The sequence below is a fragment of the Antrostomus carolinensis genome, unplaced genomic scaffold (assembly GCF_000700745.2).
Source record: "Antrostomus carolinensis isolate BGI_N321 unplaced genomic scaffold, ASM70074v2 scaffold11511, whole genome shotgun sequence".
NCBI classification, from domain to species: Eukaryota; Metazoa; Chordata; class Aves; order Caprimulgiformes; family Caprimulgidae; genus Antrostomus; species Antrostomus carolinensis.
In genome coordinates, this window is record NW_010294871.1 from 10,518 (window position 1) to 30,850 (window position 20,333).

Here is a 20,333-nt window from a genome sequence, read left to right on the forward strand (position 1 = left end):
TTCTGTATATCCAGAGTTACCAGCGGTGAGAGAAGTCCCTATATCCCACAGCCCATATCATTTTCAGACCAAAAAAGCCCACTGCCACCTTTCTCCCAAAAATGTTAAGTGAGCTCTAGTTATTTTTTCATCCTTTGGTTTTTCATCTACATGTCCTTTCATAACCAGCCAAGTTTTCCCCAGGGTGGCTCAGCCTCTGCAGAGTGAGATGATCATGGTGGCTTCCAGGAGAGCTAACGGGTTACGCTAGGCAGCTCCCTTGCTCCAGCACCTCCAGTCTGATGCCAACACACTTCATGGCTGCCAGCATGCAATGACTGACTGTCCTCCTTCTGCCTGTAGACTCCATCTGAATGCAGTGAATGCGACTCTCTTCTTTGGGGCACTGGTAAGGCATCAGGCAGGAGCACTGGGTCTGTGTCTCTGGGAATGAACATGTGGGAATTTTAGCTGCCAATGTTATCATTAAAAACATATTTTATAGTTTGACAACATTTCAAAGTCCAACAGGGAGAAACACTTAGAGGTTTGTGATGCTTTAGTTACAAAAAACCTATAGTGCATACACTGGGTGGTAGGGTATTAGGAACAGAGACAAAACCAACTTTAACTTTCAGGTTTTGCAGCAGTGGCCCATTTCATCAGAAGCAGAAATGAAGTATCTAACTATTTTTATCCACTGGCTTTCCTTGACCTTTCTTCTAAACAAAAAGATATTAAGTTGACTTTCTGTTCCCGATTATCCTTGCACACAATGTTGCTGAGAAATGGAGTCTTAAGGTCTGTATTGTGTCAGCTCCTATTTCATTAAAACTTCTTTTATTAATGCTAAGCTACCTGCTTCTGGCCTGTGGTAAAGCTCAGTCTTGCTGGTTATTTCATTACCCATTTCTGATCTAATCAGATTCTGGCTCTTTATATTCTTTCCCAGAAATTCCCTAGGCAGGAAACTAAGTTTCTGCCTTCCCTTTCTTAAAATGTATGAAAAATGTGTGTTTTCCACTGTTTATCTTCTTTCACATGGTACTGCAGTATCTTCTGCCTGTGTTCATACCAAGGAAATTTTTTCTCAGGAAAACCAAAATTTCCATTGCCTAAACATTTGTGCATATTCATGAGAAAGAGGACTTTTGTGGAGATGGTGAGGAGGAAAGTCCAATTCAAACCTCTTGAGCACCACCATGAAAACTTATTTCATTTAATACATTTTTGTCCCCTCTCATTTTCTCTCACTGAATAGGGCTCCTCTGTAGGCTTGTGAGAGAAAAACACTGAGGTGCTGGCATAGGATCCAGCTTTAAGCCACTTCCACAGTGGGAGCAGATCTAAGCTTCTTAGGGGCTCTGGAATAAATAAGACAATTTTTAAATTATAAGGACCTTCTCAGGAGCCCAAGGTGCCTAGAGGCTCCAATGCAACTTCTCTCTAGGGGTACACTTGGTCATGGCCTCTGCTTCAGCCCCACAAGGAATAGCTTCTCATGCAGTAATTTTACAGCCACCTACTTCAGATCCTGTGCTGCAGAAGTCTTGCATCTTAAAAACGAGGTTTTAGGATTGCTGCACACTGCTGCTGCTTTATTCATCATAAGTAAGCAAGGTCTGATAAGGATTTTATTTGTCTTCAGAAGCAAGTGAAGGAATGAGTGTGGCTGCCACTCAGCCTCTTCCTGGCAAGAGCTTGATGTTCACAGAGCTAGCCAGCACCTCAGACATTTACAGGAAAACCTACTGCTCTTATCACCAAGTTACACAGTAAATAGCCAAGTTGCACAACAGTGTTTATAAAGTAATCCTCTTAGGGATTTTACCAGCTTAGCTAGCTCATTAAAACTCTTAATAAACACAGTTTTCATGTATGGGTATTTGCAAATTTTGCCATTAAAGTCTCCTTAAGCCTAATAGCCTCAGTCTTGCTTTTAAAGTAGTATAATGATTTAGTGTCATAATTTAATTACACTCTATAGAGCATGTGGCCCAAATTAACTCCTGAAGTACAAACTAGTGGTTATAGTAGCATCACAGGGAATGGATGATAACATTGCTGACTACTTTTTGTGATTAAAGATTTAATTGTTAATTGTCCTGAAAAAGTTCCCTTGATCTCCAAGTTCCTTTTGTGCCTTACTAATGGGAAGTGGCAACGCTACACTGCTTGTGCCTAAGGGAAACAACATACATGTAAGTGTAAGGTACGTATCTAAGGACACAGGACTGACCAGACTTCCACACTCCTCTCACTGTAAATTGCTCAGATGGACCACAATGCCTGTAAATCCCATTCTTGGAGCTATGAAGGAGTCAACACATTTTATTTTTAGATCCAAAGGACTGAATAAATCCCACCATTCAGAAGTCATACCTGCACACTCCTCCCAGTCATAGCAGGTGTCATAGCCACAGGGAACTTTCTTCAAAGTATTTGTAGAGAGCTTTGCCCTTTCAATAGCCCAGTCAAGGCTGGAATCACTGTGGCAAGGGCCAACGTGCAAGAAATGAAATGACTGTTCTCCAAGGCACATTTCAGCTGAATACTGACAGCTGGGCTTGGTCACATTCTGTTCAGAAACAGCATGTAGCACACAGATGTCTTCTGAGTAGTGGCTGCCCCAAGAAAAAAGAAAAATATTTTAGCAGGCTTTGGAACAAGTCAATGCTTCTAAATGATCCACCAGCATGAGATGAAACACAGCAAAGCCATAGCCATGTTGCATATCTGTCTAAAGACTTAAGGCTGTCCAAGCTACTGCAGGACCTGGACTTGATATAGCATAGAGCTGTGAGACGAGGAAGCTTTGATCGTGTCCCACAGATGGCAGGTGAAGGATTATGTGCTTGCACAAGAGAACAGGAGGTGCTGTTACTTCCACAAGGTGTGCTGAGTTAATGCAGCCCTGCAGCTGTGTGTACAAGCCTGCCCCTGAGGCACAGGTAGTTTGGGACCAGTGGCAGGCAAAGCCAGCCATGCTGCTTGTAGTTTCTTTCATATTGCTCTTGGTTCCTGAGTGGATTCATTCTCAGCAACTACAGGCATTTCCAAGCAGCATCATTTTGTGGAGCATTTCCCAAAGACAGGGAGCAATACAGCTCACCTTGCTTAGCCTCCTGAGTTAAGCTTATAGCTTTAGTCAACAAACCTCAGAAGATTTGGCCTATATACTTTTGACAATTTCTATCACCCTCTGAAGAAGCTCTCTTTCCACCTGAGGACTCCTGAGAGAGATAAGATTTGGGTAATCACATGAATGAGATGAATCCCACCCCAATGGACTTGCCTGAGGTCACATAGGAGCCCTGTGGTGGAATGGGTATTGATTTCAGCCCTACAATAGCCCAGCTCATATTCAATCTGTGCTCATCTTTCCTCTCTCCAGCCCCACACCACACATCCACCCTGGTCAGTCATTTACTAAAAAGCTTCTAGGGTAACCCTCTATAAGCTTGAAGGCTCAATGGTATGTCCAGGTCATATTGTGTAAAGTGACAGCAAATCCAAGTCTTAATTTTCATAGCCTCTGAAAACTGAAAAGTATGGTATATTTTGCAGCATGTTAATCTGAAAAATGTGAATCCCAAACACATGGAGTGTGACCTATTATAGCAAGGTGATGACAGTCAAAATGTAGAAAATGGAGGAATAAAGAGAAGAAAGGGAAGAGTTTGGATCTCTAGCAGCAGACGGTAACGTAAATTAGAAGATGCACCCTGATGTACCATTTGGTTAATGTAATTGTTAATTTATTTCATAGTCTATAAATGGAACTGCAATTTGGATGTAGAGGCATAGCTGGCTAATATCTGAACAGAGAGTAGACCTGAAATGCTGTTGTCTTGTTGCTCTTCCTGTTTTCTGTCACAACGGACTTTTAGTCTATCAGTTGAGAAACTTCAACTTTTCTTTTTCTGATGAAAGTACTTAACTTACCCACAATCTTCTTCTGGAGACATGCAAACACACTGAGATCCAACCTGCTTTTGTCCTGGATTGCAAACACCTCTAATTTTAGTTTGCATATCTGAAACGAAAGAGTGAGAGTTATTGCAATTAGTAACAAAGTGAAAAAAGTATCTTAGACTCCTATTGTAAAAACTAAAATGGGTTTATTTCTGTTTATCACATATTTCTCTCTTGAAAAGATGCTGTGATTTGGATTTCACAAGTACACATCATTAAAAAATCACTGGAAAATCCTGTACAAGATGAGAAGCTGAAGCTTCAGTAGAATGCATTCTCCTACTTTATTCTCATAAAGCCTTGTTAATACAGCTAGGGTTTGTTTTGTTTTGTTTTTAAGAGAACGGTTTCAGTATCTCAATTTTGTAACTAAAATGGACAGTACATTGCACCCAAAAATTCTGAACATAATGCAGAAGTTTTGGGGTTGAAATTATATGACACTGTGGAAGGGACAAAGTCAAACCAAAATTAATGAACAGCTGCTATATGTGTTAAAACCAGTCATCTGTCTCCTAATTCTAGCTAGCTAAAATAAACTGTGCTGTTAATACCAGCAGTACAGAAACACTAAAGTATCTGCAGGCATACTAACCTTTTTCACATGTAATAGATCTCAAAATAGGAGGTATCCAGGACAGGTCTTTCCCACAGGTATACTGTGTTTTACCAGTGACTATAAACCCAGCTTGGCAGCTCAGCTTTATGGTTTCACCAATGTTGTATTGTTGCTTAAATGGGGAAATCATGACACTGAGAGAAGTTGGTGGCCTGGGGCATACCGAGGCTGTAACAAACAAGAAAAAAGTATAATACTTGTTGGTTTTATGGTGTGCAGATATTTAGAGCAAGTCATAATGCTTCATCTGAAGACCCATATATAAACACTCAACAACACTGAATATTTGACTGGCATTTGACATTCAAAAATCATAAATATTTGACATAAGTAAGTCTGAAATTTTCAGTGCACTGTCATAGTCTTTAAAAATGTTTTTCAATCAATAACTAAATAATTACAATGTGTTTCTAATGTATGCTAGTATAAGTAATTTAATTTTACAGTTGTAAAATAATAATGGCATTAACAGCATATTTTAATTTTTCTTTTGTAAACGAGCTATTAACAAAATAATGAAAATGAATGGAAATAGAAAGCTCATAAGTATGTTCAGGTAATTTTTTTTGATAAAATGAACACTAAGTCAATGAAATCACACTGAGTCTAGAAAATTACTGGAATCTCTTCTGTTAGCAAACCCAAGTCAGTTCTGATCCTTAATTTTTAATTGGACTATAAATACTTCAAGGCATTGATTTATTGAGGGTATTTTCAAGGCAGCCTCGAGTCGGGTGGTGGTAGTTAGAGACATATAATCCATTTAATACAAAAAGTGGTAGACAAATTCTTCTAAGGACTTTTTCTTTAGCGTAACTGTCATCAACTTAAAGATGTCTACATACGTCTTCAAACAAAAGATTAGTCCTTCTGTTAAAGATATTTAAAACTAGACAAAAGAAGAACCTCACAGCATCCATCTGAGGGTTTTCTAAAGCATTGAATATTACAATATCTTTACAATGTGCATATTAGTAACACTTCTGAATTGAAAGAGGAATTATGGTTTTTGCCATTTCTACATGAAATGCCTTCTTAAAATGTTATCTTTTCAGATACCATTACAGATTCTTTTGTTAAAAGCCATATAAAAATCTATTTTGAGTGGGTTTTTTCCACTTCTGTCTTGTTGCTGGGCTAACTTAGTTTTCTCCTTCTTACGTTTACATTCCACGGCTTGCTGCATCCAGGTTTGATCTGGCAGACACCGAAGGAACTGGTAGCCACTAAGGACATGACCACTCACACAAGCAATTTCAGCTTCTTCTCCCACAGCATACTGGTTCTTTTCATTCTAAAAAAACCCCAAAACCAAACAAATAAACAAAAAACCCCCCAAAAAACAAACAAACAAAAATCCCTCAAAAATACCTGCTAATGAGACTGGACATTGTTAAAAGAAAGCATGATTAAATCCTGATAATATGATATAACAAATGCATGCTTTCCTACTCTGAAATATGAGTCATCCACTCACCTATATGATATTTGTGTCCAGTTGTACTAACTAATGTCATGGTTACAAAACAAGGATTTAATGACCACCACTTGAAATGGCTTTTACCTTGACTTTTGCTTTAGTTGCTGGTGGACTTTAGTGGACTAGAGTCCCACAGCATGCCACACACACAGCAACGTGCTCACTAGCACAATAAGTGGCTTGGGTATCAGGCACATGTAGCAAAGACGCTGTAAAATTTCCCAGCTCTGCAACTACTATGCTTTCCTTCTGTATCATGCATTATTCACGCTCACCCTGATAAAGCCGTTTTGTGGTGGGTCTGGCCTGGAGCATCCAGACTCAGGTTCATCAATCAAGATGTCTTCTTCTCTCCTGGCTTCATCATCATTTATACAAGGAACACCTCTGAAAAGTAAAAATTTGCTGGGAAAGATGTATCTAAAGCATTGGTGTTACCAAATAACGATGGCAGAATGTCAGGAGCTTTGGACAGGGATGCTGCAAGAGTGTCTGATCCCACTCCATATGGTGAAAAAAATTAGTTCTGTTAAATAAAAGATTGTGGCCATCAAAAGTTGCAGGTGTTGATAGGAGGGAGATTGTGAGAGCACTAAAAAAGTGATAGATACATGGCTACAATTTATATCAACATAATTCATGGAATATTTTTGTAGAGTGAGAAAAAGAGGCAAAGAACGGTATATAGAGGAAGTTTTTAAGGAGTTGATGTGATTTGGTTGGGTTTAAGATACCGTAGTCAAAACCTGCCTGTTGCCATCAGGTAATGGTTAAAGGAGGCTGATCTCTGTGAGGATGGAGCTGTGCAGTCTGTGGTGTCTAACTGAGATGAGTAACTGTTGAGCCCTTTGCTTTTAATTCTCTTCTATTCAATCCATTATCTCCTCTGTAGTCATTAGAGCAAGGACAATGAAAATCCTGCTTCAGGTCTTGGCTCCAGTAGAAAAACTAAATCTGTACAAAGCCTTGCTCTTAAAGATGCAAGAAACTGACCCAGTTTGAGATTGGAGTTATAATTTTAAGTTGAAACCATGCAAAACTGGTACATCATACGTACTCAAAGTGGGAATATGAAAAGCCTGGTAGTTTAAGTGGAATTCTCTCTGAGATTCAGTTCAGACCTAAACCTCTAACAGAAGAGGAAGTGTTATTAAAAAAATTGAAACTGTGAACTCCCATGAATGGAAGCAAATGGGTTCTTCATGGCTTTGGAAATGAAGCCATGCAAAGCAGAAGAGATCTACAGGCATATTTGAGTATGTAATTTATCAGCCATTTTCTAGGAATAAACAATGAAATCTGAATTTGAACAAAGTCAATTGTGAAGATTTTCAGACATTTCCTTCTCTCAGCCCCACCATAGAAGTTCAGACAGGAGAGTTGTCTGCTATTTTTCCTTGGTAGTCACAAAGCCATTCTGGAGGGCTCCTTAACTCTGCCCCATGACTATGTAGATCTTTTGATCTACCATCTTCTTACCTGTCGGTGAACACAGAGACATAACAGTCCTCCTCTTCTTCCCGTTCACCTTCGCAGGGCTTCCCACCATTCATTGGGGAAGGGTTATTACACTCCCGGGTTCTTCTTGTTGTGAAGGAAGCATCACACAAACTCCATTCAGACCAGCAACTCCAGCGACCATCTACAGTGACTACGAGAAGTAAAAGAAATCCCAATCTTTTGGTAGATCTGTACCATACATAGTATTTCTCTTAAGGCCAAATGTGAGAGGGATGGTGGTGAATTCACAATAGCCATTTTTAGAGGATTTAAAATTGTTACTGTTAAGGGAGTAGATTTTCTCTGGAGTGTGAAGTTTTCCAAAGAGATGGTCGGGAAAATTCCAGCTTCTTTGTGAAAACCTAAAATACATCTTTCTTTATAGGTTACATTCCAAGTAACATTCAAATCCAGAAACAGCTTATTTTCTACTTCTGTTACACACAGAGATGTTTGAGTTTTCATGGTGCTGACAACCTTTATAGATAGCTCAGTATTTAATGAGTTATTAAAAAAATCTCAGCTCTAAAACCACATCTAAACCCCAAATCTACACCCCATGCAAGCTAAATTAAAACACCATTGTCTTTCAATAACCCTTGGGGTATTTCGTCTGTGCCACCATGAAGCACATATAAATTTTTTTATTTAGACATCCTTTATTTTCTGTGTGCAATACAGCTTCTACATCCGTCTCTATCTACATATCTTCAATTGTTTATTTCTTTCAAAATTTTTCTTTGTCGGGGTTAGATAATGAGGCCTGTAGGTGCCTCGGTGGCTTTTTATTCTGTCCCCCCTTTTGTCCTAGAATATGAATATATGTAATAATAAATATACTACTGTAAGTCTCTTCTGTTTCCTATTGGTATGTTAATTCCATTCAAAAAATTGTTTGCATGAAATCATTCTTTAAATTCTTCAGAATGATGTTTATGTTCCCTCTCCTTAAGACAACTGAGTTTTCCTTCCACATTGTCATCAACATTTTTTATCTCCATCAGCCATTTAGTCTTAAGCATAATAGGCTATAGGGAAAACTAAAGAATGTGTTTATTAATTTTTACATCAATGATATTTGATCTCAACTTTATCCTTACTGCTGAACAGTTCATTTCCTGTTATCTTAATTATGTACCTAAGGTTTCTTTTACCATGTCTTTTGAGCCATGCCTATTCAGTTTGATTTTTTATTTTTAATCCTACCTTGATTCTTATACTTTCTGACCATCACCCCATAGTAAGAAGTGCTACAGATCTAGTAAGAGAAAGTTATGTCAGATTCATTTCTGAAAAATAGATACCAGAAGGACCATATGACAGTATCACGCCGAATACCTGATTTGTAACCTGGAGCTTGTGTCTCACAGTTTTGGCCATAGGTGCCAGCCTGGCACAGGCAGAGGCACTCCGTCCCAGAAAGCACAGGCCTGCCATTGTTGGGGCACGGTTCACACTGGCAAGGGTCAAACCTGCCCATGTATTCTCTCAGGGCTCTCCTCAGGTTGCGACGTTTGGTCACGGCACATGGCATGTTGGTCACCAAATCCGTGATGGGCGACACCTGGCAGACAGCCCTTCAGTTAGCAGGTACTTAGACACAGCACGGTCCTGCTGGGGGTAGCTGCAGGATTTCAAATGCACTAAAGCCTACATATGAAGCTATATCACGCAGGAGTCAGACGTGTCGAAAGTTATGGATGCTTTAAAGGAATACAACAGCGCTGTACATCTATATTAGCCTGTTTATATTGCTTTTATTTTTCCAATTTAGGGCTCTGAGCAGTGGAAAACCAACCAAGTGGAATAGCATGTCTAAAAATTCAAGACACCATAGACGACATGGGGTTTGCTTACACTTGGTCTCTGGTATGTGAGACATCCCTACACTGCCTTCAGGAGCTCAGCAGCTGCAGTGGGAGAAAGATCACTGCATGCTGCATTCCAGCAGGTTTTGCTGTTTGCCTCAAGTGCTTTGCCACTACTGCTGAGTGGCTGCTGAGCCAGCTGGGAGCTGGGCATCTCAGTGCACTTCCAACAGCGCTGGCACACCACGTTAAATGAGCAGGATGGGGACACCAGAGGACTGCTGTTTCATTTCAGTTTAGCTGCGTACCAGAGCTTGGAATGTAGACCTGACAAGGGGGTCTTTCCCTTGTGGTCTTTATAAGGAAAAAAAATGTTCCTGGCATCATGCACTTCTTTCTTGCACAGTAACTAACCCCTGCCCCGCCTGCTGGTGCTGGAGTAACTCATTCATATTTCTCCCTTTTACTCTCACTGTCCATGAGCGATGCAAACCTGTGTAGCTTATAAACCAACATGAACAAGAAATAGTTCTAATAAATATTTTGTATGTTTATGCTATGCCCATATGTACGTGCAGTCATATCACACATGGCACCATCCCAATTTAAGAGGCAAAACACCTGCAGAGCTCTCTGAAGAGCTGCTAACTGGTAAGAGCTTTATTATCTCAGTATTTTTCTTGTTCTTCTCTTACCTCAAAGTCAATCACCACAGGATTATCCTTTGTTGATTCCAGCCAGTTGGTGAAGACTGTGTGTCCTGGGAAAGCCCCCTTTTTCTCCCAGGCCAGAGCTGCAGCATACTCTGACCTGCCACCTTTTATGAGGGAGAGTGACCGTTCAGCTGACTCCAAAATGGAACCTGAAAGGGGATTTCATCACAGTCCCATCAGATAAAGGCCACCAAAGACAGCAGATATAACAACAGAGTTCTAAGAGAAAGTGTTAAGAGGATATAAAAAAATATACACTAAGATCAATTTTCTGAAGCTGCCCTTGGAAGAATGAAGTCGAAGCTCAGAAAAACAATCCCCACTATGACAACAGCCTGTCACAGTCTTCCAAATGAAAGTGTCTGAGATGCCATGTCTGAGATCTCCATATCAGCCATGGAGATATTCAGAACTACACAACTCACAACTGCCCAACTCCCTCAGTGAGCCATGAGTAACCCTCAAAGAAGACCAGGGTTTCAGTCATGATCACACATTTCCCGTTGTGACCATTTCCCAGTTCCGCATGCCAGGCCCTGGACCCAGGGCCACAGGCAATATTTGTCAGATCCATGACGGACTGGAAGAGCCAGTGCCTCTAGATCCCCAGTGATGGAGATCCAGAGCAGATGAAGAGCTCTCCTACACCATAATTTCTTTTGCAAGTAAGATGATGTTTCCAGTGCTTGCTTCAGAGACAAACAGTGAAACACTGGCTCCTCTAACACTGGTGGAAGAGCATTTGTAGTTCAACAAAGATGGGAGGTCACCTGATGCACCTAGCTGAGTGCAATGGTATCTCTCAGGGTAAGTAACAAGACATGGGCCCTGTTTTCATCATGGTCACCTTCATGTTTCACAGTCAGCCTGTTTGTGGTGCATCTGGTACTGACTTTCTTTTTCTTCCGGAAGAACACACGCCTTGTTGTTTCTGTTCGGACACACTCCATCAATTCATCCACTGTCAGGCCTAGAAATACCACAGAGCAGCAGCTTCATCACCATAACCATGCTACCAGGCTCCCACATCAAGGTGGGACATCACAGGTCTCTCTGCTCCTCACCTATCACTGGACACTTCACTACGGCAGGCACCTGCTTCTCCAGGTACAGTGTTGTACTGAGTCATGCTTATCATCCCCTTAGGTACCTTTCCATACCCATGCAAGTTACAGCAGTGGCATTAAGGATCACAGCTTTTAACCTTAGATTTCCACTTCCGTGGTATTGCCTTTTAATTTTGACAGTCTGGCATTCATGGGAATATTTTTAATCAATAGCAGCAACTTTAATGTTTGTATCCCAAAAAGTACCACTTATACCTCTCAGACCTCAGCCCCACACTGAAGTATGCTGGAACACCCTTTCCTGTTGCAGCTGGTCATCATCTGAAGGTCTTAAGAGGTTTCCCTGAACACAATGACATTTACCAAGTAAGGAACTTATTAAATTTTTCAAATTAAGACAATGTAGAGCAAAAATTTCGTCTTGCTCTACATTTAGGCAGTTTGAGTAATTCCTGGGTCTATGCAAGTCTAAAGGATTTTTTGCTGTTGGAGAACTTACTATGTGGTGTAAGACCTAAAGACAACTACAAGAAAAGCTAGTAAACAAATAATGAAATTTTCTTGTTAAAGATTACATACCTGAGTTCTTCAATTCCTTGGAGCTGTACTGGTAAAGAATGTCATAGGAACCACCCATCTTCCCAGAAGTATAGTAATGAGTGCCAAAGTCATCAAATATTCTGCTGTATAAAGCGTAGTTATACTCCAGGGGCAGGTGGTTAAGTGCTTTTAGAAAAACTTCTGAGAGCTGCAGGTCTGACTGTTTCATTGTGAAGTTTGCAACAGAAATTACTTTATGGACTCTAATAAAGTTGGAATTCTAGAAATAAGAAAAAGGAATCTTAGCACCTTTATAGATAATTAATTGCAGAAAGTAGAGTAGCCAAGAGTATATCCTGAGATACATTGCAGGAACTACTTAATCCTATATATCATGTTGCTTTAACCGTGAACAAACTAGCCTTGGAGTTTCCAAGAGCCCTGTGATGTTCTTGAGTACAATGCTTATTATTCCTTTGCATTGTGGAAGCATGTAGCATTCCAACAAAAATTAAGACTCCCTGAGTACCTATCAAACAGAAAGTAAAAGGAGCAACCTGACCTAACTGAAGATGTCCCTGCTGATTGCAGGGGGTTTGGACTAGATGACCTTTAAAGGTCCCTTGCAACCCTAACTATGCTATGGTTCTATGATTAAGGGATCAGAAATCATAGAATCATAGAACAGTTTTGTTTGGAAGGGACCTGTAAAGGTCATCTAGCCCAACCCCCTGGCAGTAAGCAGGGACATCTTCCACTAGACCAGGTTGCTCAGAGCCCTGTCCAACCTGACCTTGAATGTTTCCAGGGATGGGGCTTCTGCCACCTCTCTGAACAACCTGGTCCAGTGTTTCACCACCCTCATTGTAAAAAATTTCTTCCTTCTATCTAGTCTAAATCTACCCTGTTTTAGTTTAAAACCATTTTCCCTTGTCAGGTAATAGGCCTTATGCAGAAGTCTGTCCCCATGTTTATTATAGACCCCCTTTAATATTGAAAGGCTGCCATAAGGTCTCCCCGGAGTCTTCTCTTTTCCAGGCTGAACAGCCCCAACTCTCTCAGCCTTTCTTCATTAAACTAGTATTCCATCCCTCTGATCATTTCTGTGGCCCTCCTCTGGACCCATTCCAACAGGTTCATGTCTTTCCCATACTGAGGACTCCAGAACTGGAGACGGTAGTCCAGGTTGGGTCTCACCGTACCAGAATACAGGGGGTAGAATCACTTCCCTTGACCTTCTGGACATGCTTATTTTGATGCAGCTGAGGATACGTTTGGCCTTCTGGGCTACAAGCGCACATTGCCAGTTCATGCCCAGTTTTTCATCCCCTAGTACCCCCACGTCCTTCTTTGCAGGGCTGCTCTAAATTCCTTCATCCCCCCCCTTTATTAACACCAGGTGTTACCCCGACCGTGGTGCAGGACCTTGCACTTGGAAGAAACCAAGATGACATACTAGAGGACCTGTTAGCTTAGCTAAAAATTTTCTGGTAAACAAAAGTAAACTTGAAAAATGTCAAGTTTTCGTATTTCGTACATGCCAATATGGAAAAATGAATGACCTTTCAAGTAGCTAGGGCCCTCTAGAGACCCTGGGATGTTAACGTGAAACCCTTCTGCACACAGTTTAACATATATGTCTGAACCTGTCCTCCCAAAGCCCAGGTAAGTTCCCCCTCCTTTTAAGTGATCTACATAGACATCTATTTTCACTATTTAAGAAAGTATTGCAAATTCATGTATAGGTCTCTCAAACCTCCGTAAGTATACATATATGTTAAAATACACATAAATAGAATTTATACAGATAGATAGAGATAAAAACAGAGGTTTCCTGTACGATACAGTAGAGAATGTGAGGAAGACCCAAGTTAAAACTACTGCTATGGATCCACTAAGAAGAGATGTTAACCTGTGCCATCTTTAGCCATCAGCAGACAAAGTTATTGCCTATTTCAGAAAGATTTCTGTGATTTCCTGGCAACAACATTGAAAACCAATGTATGTCCAAAAAACTTCCCTGATGAAAGTTTCATTTAAATTAACATTTACATAAGTAGCTTTGGTCTGGGCTTAAGCCAATAAGAAGCCACGATTCCGACAAAATTTACTTAGCAGTTGTACAAAAGAACAGCTTGATTTGTATACAGGTATCTACATGGGAATAAAAGGCAACTGATTTCCCATAGGTGGAACTTCAATGTAGTTTAATTCAAACTAGAAATGGTGGACTATTTAAGCAGTTAAGTTACTTAACCATTAGAACAAGTTAGCAAAGCCTGCAGTAAATTCCATGATAGGAAATCTTAAGACTGATATTTTTCTAAAAGACTCACTCTAATTGTATAGAACTCCTGGGTTTCAACAGGCCTTGGTTTCAGTCAGTCCTATGGCCCCTTCCATGCAGAAGTGCAAACATTAGCACATCCTTTATTGCCATTAAATTATAGAAGTACATAACTTTATATCCCATAGTATTCATCTACATTAAAGGTATAGAATTTTGTGGGAAAAAGGTTTTCTGTTCTCAGAAACTGTGGATGTGTTATTTTTATTATCTTCATGACCACGTGCCTTTTGGCAGCTATGACACTCCGGTATGTAATTTAGTTACCAAATCAAAATTAATGTAGATTAATTCCCAGTAGATGCATATGTAAAACATTCCTGAGTGCTCTTCATTTCTTTTTAGAGTTGTCTGCTACTGTTACTACATGGCATTCTGCATTCTTAATCTATATCTAGGACAGAGAAAGGAGTGGTTTACCTGTCCTGATAATCTCAAATCTATATCAAACCCATGTTTTTTAGAGTGAAATAAGCCTATGATTTCTGGACTAAAAACAGAAAAGCGTGCTGCATTACAGAAGATACGTTACAATCAGAAACATACTGTAGTATCAGAAGAGGAACTTTTTAATGTGTAATTCTACTGGGATTTTTTGGTTCTTGTTGTTGGATTTTTTTTTGTTTGGTTTTTGGGGGTTTTTTTTGTTTTTTTTTTTAATGTAACACCAATGCCTTGATAAGGAAAGTAGCTTTTGGTATCTTAGTTCTGAAATGAGCAGACAGAAATCGAACAAAAGGAAGAGATTGGAGGCAACATTCAATTACCTTTTCATAAGAGGCTTCAATGGCTTTCTTGAAGGAGGAAGATGATGTGACTTTTACCCGCGTCTTTCTTGAGAATAAAAATGGGACACCAGAAGATCCTCGACCACCATGAGTGGATGAACTGCTTCCATGAGTGCTATCACTCAGGGGAGTTAAATCATTGTAGAAATCTGATGTTACATCATCCTCTTCATCTATGAGCTGGAGATTCAGTAAAGGAAAATGCATTTGCCCAAATACTAATCCAAAACAGAAACTTACGAAGCAATGAATTCTTCACTTTTTAAGGTAAGAGACATACCTGATTATTCAAGATATGTCAGTAAGCTAAGAAACTGTTCTTAACACAAAAGATGAGGCTGAGAAAGGTTAATAGGCAAGATGAATGCAAGATAAGAAGTAGACTTGCCAATAGGCATTTATACAAAGAAAAAAAAAACAGGTAACACTTTATTCTAAAAAACCCCATGCCCGTGCCCCAAAGCTTAACAATAATTTTCAACAAGTGTTTCAACACACTTTTCAAAGGCTCTCAGACCTTCATGCTATGCCCACACTATGACTAAGTTCCAGTCCCTTGGCTTCTATATTGGACAAGGCAAAGACCTTCACGTTTTCTGTCCTTTCTTCTGGTTCATCCCTGCTATAGGAATGAACCAGTTTCCAGAGGAGAGTCTTAGAGTATATTTGCAGGGTGAGCACCCATATTGCATGATGGACTAAAGATAGGTAGAGAGGAACCAGAAGAAAACTTGCCAGACCAAGTTGGTAAACCTCAGTGGTACTGTTGTGCAAAGCACCAAGAAAACTTTAGCATAATTTCAGAAATTACTCACTTCCCAAAACATAGGCAAATCCCTGTCGGTGTTTGAAAGATTCTTTTTTTTCCCTCTTCTAGACTTAATTAATAGGGCTGCTAAGGACCTTGGGAGATTCCCCCAATCCACTTCAATTCTCCAAGAAGTCACGTGATTTTACATGAAAACATATTGGAGTTCCAAGAGGAAAGCCTGATGCAGTGGCCCTTCTATATCAAAGGCTGCTCTAAATGTTAACATATATAGATGCGCTCTCAAAGGTGAGATTCACAAACCCTTAAGAGTTCTGCAAATGGACATCAGTAATTTATTAAACCACGCAGCTTTAAAGAGACCTGGGTAAACCAAGGCTTGTTTTCCCCCACTGAATTTTTCTGCACACGGTAATTTTCCATTATTATTGAAAAATCCTACATGTCATGGCCAACCAATTGCAGTTTCTGTGGAACTTATTAGGCTGCCCTTTGTTTAGTAATACTAAAAACTCACAGCACTCATGGCAAGAATCAATAGTTCACATTTCATCCATTAATTGAGCTTTGTTCATGTCTTGCGTTCCTTCCTTCCCAACACAATATCTGTTGGCTTCAGACAGGGCCTGCCAACATGTGCACAGCCAGATGCTGTGCCCTAACTATGGATTCAAAGTATTTTCTAAATATCAGTGTCTAAAAGTCTAAAACATCAGATCTAAAAAAATTAGTGATTCCCAGATTTTTTATAGGATACAAGCCAGGTTCATTTGTCCTTGGCCTATCCTGCAAGACTCCTCCCCAGACTGTGTATGTCTTTTTCTCCTGCTTCCCAGACTCAGTGTCTGCCTCCTCTCCTTGCTGCTCTTCAGAGGGACTGGGCAGGAAACAGGCAGGGATGAGAGGCTGAAATGCCTCAGGGAGGAACTATGTCCCAAGGCTGCCGGTGACTAGAAGGAAGCCGGAATTAGGACAACTGTTGGTACTGCAAGGCTACAGGAGTGATGCTGAAATGAGCTTTGGACTTGAACGAGCCCCTGACCAGTTTATGTCTGGGTTAGAGAAATGCCCTTGATACCAAGTCAGAACAAAGGCATGGCCACAGCCATGAGGAAGCAGGAGAGAAGCCCAAATAAATCATGTTTATGGTATATGATGAAGTAGTAAACATAGATCTGAAAGGTATGAGCAGAGCCACCCAACCGCTCAATTTATCTCATTTCCACACATCCCCTGAAGCATGTTCAGGCCTCACCAGGTTGAGAAATCTTGTCCTAAAACACATATTACTGTCTAAAGCTGGAGCACATAATTTGGATTGTGATTATGGCAATGGATTTTCGGCTAAGAGTTGCTGCTTGAGAATACCTGAAAGCTGACAGCCTCCAGGTTCATGGGAACACGATAGGATTTCCTAGTGTCATTGTGCTTCACTGTTTTGCATTGTCCTCCATTGAATGAGTTGCCAAGGACTTCCCCTCGGCTCTCTCCTGCCAGAATGTGAAATCTGCAAAAAATTATTCCCAGAGATTAAACAATCCCAGAAAGACATATCGGCTTGAAACATTAAATGGTATGAAGATTTGTAGGTTTGAATGAAACAGTATCAGCCTCTAGGTTGTATTACTACTTTGAAAGAAGTTCCTCTACAAGAGCTTCTCATTCACACTGAATTCACCTCAAAAATGTGGTAGTGGCAATCCTGTTTCCCCCTTTCCAGCAGTGCCTAACCCTCTAGATAATCCCAAAGTCAGCATGAGACAGTCTCTCTTAAACAGAGAAACACCTAAAAATGGCCTAGAAAAATGAACAAGCAGATCTCCATTTGTACCACAAGTTGATGTTAACAGCGTACTGCATTCAAAATCCAGTTAAAAAATGCAAGACTACCTGGGACAATCATCCCATGTTTAGGTTTTATACTGCTTAAATTAGTAGCCTGGAAGAGGTGATGGTTGGTATAATGTGAATTTCACAGAGACATATCATAGACAAACATCTATAGAGGAACATCCTCAAAATTTCAGAAGCATTTGGTATAACTGAGCTGCAAGTTGCCAGTACATGATGCTCTGGTTGATGTGAGGCAGGAAGGGTCACTTAGACAGCAGTGCTCCTTGACAGCTCTTTATCTAGTGCACCAGCAGTACAGAGCAGGACCACTAGATGCAGTGGACAAGTCCTAGCCTGATGGTTTGTTTGCATTTTTATAATTTCTTCTTAATTTTGAGAGATTATGTGTTTTAATGGGATACTCTCACACGCTAATAGGGAATTATATTGTTTATGTAAAGTAATGAGATAACAATCTCAAGAATATGAAAAACAAGCAAAGTTGGCTTACCCACTGCCTATTAACTGCACACCTGGGATACTCTCATACTTTCTGTTACACACGGTCTTTTTCCTTCCACAATTTCTTTCATCAGAGTTGTCCCCACAGTCATTTTCTCCATTACATTCCCATTTTTTTGCAATACAGCGACCTACACCAGAGAAACAGCAGCTGCAAGAAACTTTATGCAAAGATTCATCACGTCTGAATGCAGAAAAGGGCAGTCTATTTTTCCGTAGTGAAGTTGTGAACTTGTTGTAGGAATTCACCACGAGGCAGTATAATGCCTAGATTATTCCAACAAGAAACAGTTGTTGCTTCAGTTCTGCCAGTTTTGCCTTGCTTTGAAGCTGCAAAGGTTTAATGTAAGGTTTAGTAAAAGGATATGTGGATAAAGTTATTTTGAGGCTAATAAGGTATACTTAAATTGAAACAAACAAGAAATATCCATAAATTTAAGTAATGTGAGTTTTTGTTCAGACAAAATCTATGGATATGTTTGTACAGGAAAAATTTGTGTAAAGAAATACTACTGGAAGAGTGTTACTGTCTAGCTATCATAGTCACACTGACATCCCAGGCTAGAGATTGCACTCGAATTTCTTTTAGTTACAGAAGAAACTGCAAATATATACTGCTACTAATACTTACAAAATCCTGAAGTAGACTTTTCTCCCTGTTCTTTTTTCCCTGGAATTTGTTCATGGAATACACAAGATATGGATAATCTGGATATTTTTTCCTCAGTGTCTAATCTTTTGACTAACTAATAACGCAGAAGTTATGCAATTAAGATTATCATTACCACTTTCACACTGAAATTTATTTTTGCAATCAACTTCCACTATGTTGCAGAGCTTAGTTGGGAAGCATGGGCGGGAATCCACCATCGGCTCGGTACAGGCCTGACCCCCAAACTGTGATGGTCGCAGGAGTGTCCGGACACGAAACTGAAAGACAGGAGAAATAAAACCAGAGCTGTTTAGGTGAACTGGTTTTGTAGATAAGTACCTCCCCAGGCAGAGCCAAATGCCTCAGTGCTGCAGAAGCTTTACAAAATCAGGGCCCTGAAGGAAATAATCAGTTATTTTTGTCCTTCCATTCTACTGTGCCATCATCCCAGGTAAGGCAGGTAGGGAACTGAAATCCAAGAGTCTCAATAGCCCTGACAGAGCATACATGATTAAACAATTGACAACCCGGGCTACATCACTGGAGGAATCAAAGGTTCAGTCCCTGTATCTTCAGTGTTAAAGGTACAGTAAAAAATTATGTGTGAACAGGCTTATGGAGACTTTTCCTTTACTTGAAAATAGAAATACTGAGACAATGGCATGTATCCGCATACCCAAACTGGCTGGCTTGGCTCTTACACATGGGGACTCCTCTCTGAGGAGCACTGGATGACTGGGGAGGACAAAGAAGGTTTTCCTGGAAGTTTTTGTTGCTAAAGATCTGAGAGCAAAATCTAGGGCTCACTGGGTTTTCTTTCCGTAAGTCAGTGGAAGAATTCATGCAGAATATCAAAGCAGAAGGCTGCTAGACAAATCACTTCAGATATGTTTCTCACTGCATATCAATGGACTGCTGGTGAGACCTGTCTGTTTCTGACTGAACCTTTCCTCCTCTACGAATTTTTCCCCATGGGAAAAGCACAGTTCCTTGCCTCCCTGTGGAGTCAGGAAGATATCTAGTAAAAATCAGTAACTGAGTGACTATGAAAGGAGAGTGCAAGAAGGAACACCAGGCTGTCTGAAAGCTTTTGAGCTCAAGGTAAGCCTTCCTTGTGCCCCATTTGGGATCCATAACACTCACCATATTACCTGTACGAGCTTCCACCTCTTCCTACCTCCCCCTCTCTGGGAGCTTGCTTTACATTAGTCTTCACGTTTACCTTGGAAGTCACCTCCTTCATTCTGGTGGTTGTTTATCTTTATAAAGGTCACAAGCAGTGATCTTTATAGCTTGGAGGGAGAAATGGATCACAGCCCACAATAGTACCTTTTTTACTTGAAGCAGAAAATATGTTGCATCCATATTTAAAGTTAATAAAAATGAACAATACTTCTGTATATGGATACGTAGTTAAAAAACTCTCCCAGTTAAGAGGATGCTGATTAAAAAAAAATAAAATAAAATTGAGAGCAATGCTCCCTTTCAGCTCTTGCATCTAGTTTGCTGTCTCCTATTCTTTCACTGATTTTCCCTGCTTTGCTCTCATATTCTCTACCGCTGTTGCAGGATGGGAACCCCACAAGGTGGTTCACATTTCACACCTAGAACAGTTACTTCATGACTTCCTCATCTTGCATGGGCATCAGGAAGTGATGTCTGTATATATGTCAGATATATTCATGATATTTGACAGGTTTTTTAAGACTGCTTTTCAGGCATGGATTTCTGAAGGTCAGCA

At 40.2% G+C, this 20,333-nt stretch overlaps 1 protein-coding gene across 1 annotated transcript in view; it reads right to left on the reverse strand.

Moving 5' to 3' along the window:
• Positions 1-241: 241 nt before the first annotated feature.
• Positions 242-20,333, reverse strand: part of C6 (complement C6) — a 22,002-nt gene continuing 1,910 nt past the window's right edge. The window contains exons 3-17 of the mRNA XM_010177787.1: positions 18,726-18,870; positions 17,930-18,071; positions 16,954-17,092; positions 14,796-14,996; positions 11,721-11,961; positions 10,922-11,044; positions 10,057-10,223; positions 8,892-9,117; positions 7,533-7,704; positions 6,329-6,440; positions 5,735-5,867; positions 4,550-4,741; positions 3,925-4,015; positions 2,362-2,603; positions 242-423 (exon numbers count right to left, since the gene is read on the reverse strand). Of these exons, the coding sequence (XP_010176089.1) occupies positions 242-423; positions 2,362-2,603; positions 3,925-4,015; positions 4,550-4,741; positions 5,735-5,867; positions 6,329-6,440; positions 7,533-7,704; positions 8,892-9,117; positions 10,057-10,223; positions 10,922-11,044; positions 11,721-11,961; positions 14,796-14,996; positions 16,954-17,092; positions 17,930-18,071; positions 18,726-18,870 (2,508 nt within the window). The remainder of the gene's footprint in view (positions 424-2,361; positions 2,604-3,924; positions 4,016-4,549; positions 4,742-5,734; positions 5,868-6,328; positions 6,441-7,532; positions 7,705-8,891; positions 9,118-10,056; positions 10,224-10,921; positions 11,045-11,720; positions 11,962-14,795; positions 14,997-16,953; positions 17,093-17,929; positions 18,072-18,725; positions 18,871-20,333) is intronic.